This window comes from Mus pahari, chromosome 10, assembly GCF_900095145.1.
Source record: "Mus pahari chromosome 10, PAHARI_EIJ_v1.1, whole genome shotgun sequence".
NCBI classification, from domain to species: domain Eukaryota; kingdom Metazoa; phylum Chordata; class Mammalia; order Rodentia; family Muridae; genus Mus; species Mus pahari.
In genome coordinates this window covers 39,468,354-39,469,796 of record NC_034599.1, presented here as the reverse complement: position 1 = coordinate 39,469,796, position 1,443 = coordinate 39,468,354, and the positions used below count along the sequence as shown (strand labels likewise).

The window sequence follows — 1,443 nt, the reverse complement described above, 5'->3', positions numbered from 1 at the left end:
CAGAAATCCACCAGCCTCTGCCTCCCGAGTGCTGGAATTAAAGACGTGCGCCACCACTGCCCGGCTCATCTAGTTGCTTCTTGATAGAATAGTTTTATTTATAATTTTTTTTTTTTAAAGATTAGTTTAGTATTACATCTAGACATAACAGAAGAGGGCGTCAGATCTCCTTACAGATGGTTGTGAGGGATTTGAACTCAGGACCTTTAGAAGAGCAGTCAGTGCTCTTAACCGCTGAGATACCTCTCCAGCCCTATAGGTTTTTTTTTTTTTCAAAGATTTATTTATTATCTCTTAAGTACACTGTAGCTGACTTCAGACACACCAGAAGAGAGCACCAGATTTCATTATGGGTGGTTGTGAGCCACAAAATTTTATACATCTAAAAAGCTTTGAATTTGATCGGGCAGTCTATTAACTACTTCTAAAATGGTGGCACTTAATTACAGCTTTATTTTGCACCATTAAAAAGCTGATGAACAGCACTTGGGAGGCTGAGGCAGGCGGATTTCTGAGTTCGAGGCCAACATGGTCTACAAAGTGAGTTCCAGGACAGCCAAGGCTACACAGAGAAACTCCGAGGTGATGAATTAGATAGCTTCCCAAAATATCATTCTGTGCATCGAACAGAGTATTGAGTTTTGAGACCCTGTCTGGCTGTGGAGGGCACGCGGGCCATGGAACGCGCCACCACTCGCCTAACGACCCTGTCAGTCCTAACAGGATCAAAGGAGCATTAGGGAGCCACCGAGCAAGGCCAACCCCGTCAGTGCTGAGCAGCAAGCCTTTTGTGCGCATGCTCCCCACTGTCACATGACTCGCCTTGCGGTTCACGTGATTTCGCTTCCGGAGGCGGGGGCCTTCGACAAGATGGCCGCCTACCTGCAGTGGCGGCGTTTCGTTTTCTTCGAGAAGGAGCTGGTGAAGGAGCCGCTGGGTAATGATGGGGCCGCTCCCGGGGCCGCGCCTGTGTCGGGATCCGCTGCTTCCAAGGTCCTCTGCCTCCCTCCCGGCATCACTGTCTGCGACTCGGGCCGCGGGAGCCTGGTCTTTGGAGATATCCTTCTTTCCTCGGCGGACGCCCGACGAGTTTCTCCCGCGAATGCAGTCTGTCAATGGCGCTTTGCGTGCTCGCAGCTAGACGCGAGCCCAGATGTCTTTTATGGTCTGATGGGAGAAAGAAGGAAGTTCATTTTCTCACTTGTCAACTGAGCAGTCCTGGGCAAGTCATTTAACTCTGGGCTTCAGGTTCCTTTACTGGAGAAAGGTGGTTAATGCCAGTTTGACAAAGGTTAAGATCGGTCCCCTCGCAAACAGATGCAACTTGCCCTTAAAAGATTGTGTGTGTGTGTGTGTGTGTGTGTGTCAGTCAGTGTGATCGTGTGTGAGGTGTGTGTCTGTGTCAGTCAGTGTGAGCGTGTGTGAGGTGTGTGTGTGTCAGTG

The 1,443-nt window shown here is 49.7% G+C and overlaps 1 protein-coding gene across 3 annotated transcripts in view; it reads left to right on the top strand.

The window, feature by feature from the left end:
- The first annotated feature begins 804 nt into the window (after positions 1-804).
- Positions 805-1,443, top strand: part of Vps11 (VPS11 core subunit of CORVET and HOPS complexes) — a 12,073-nt gene continuing 11,434 nt past the window's right edge. Inside the window, exon 1 of one of the 3 annotated variants that reach the window (XM_021206022.2) lies at positions 805-1,057. In XM_021206022.2, the coding sequence (XP_021061681.1) occupies positions 814-1,057 (244 nt within the window). In that variant the 5' untranslated portion in view covers positions 805-813. Of the gene's footprint in view, positions 1,058-1,090; positions 1,227-1,443 lie in introns of those variants that run through there. The other 2 variants (XM_029543463.1, XM_029543464.1) reach the window with 2 other exon arrangements.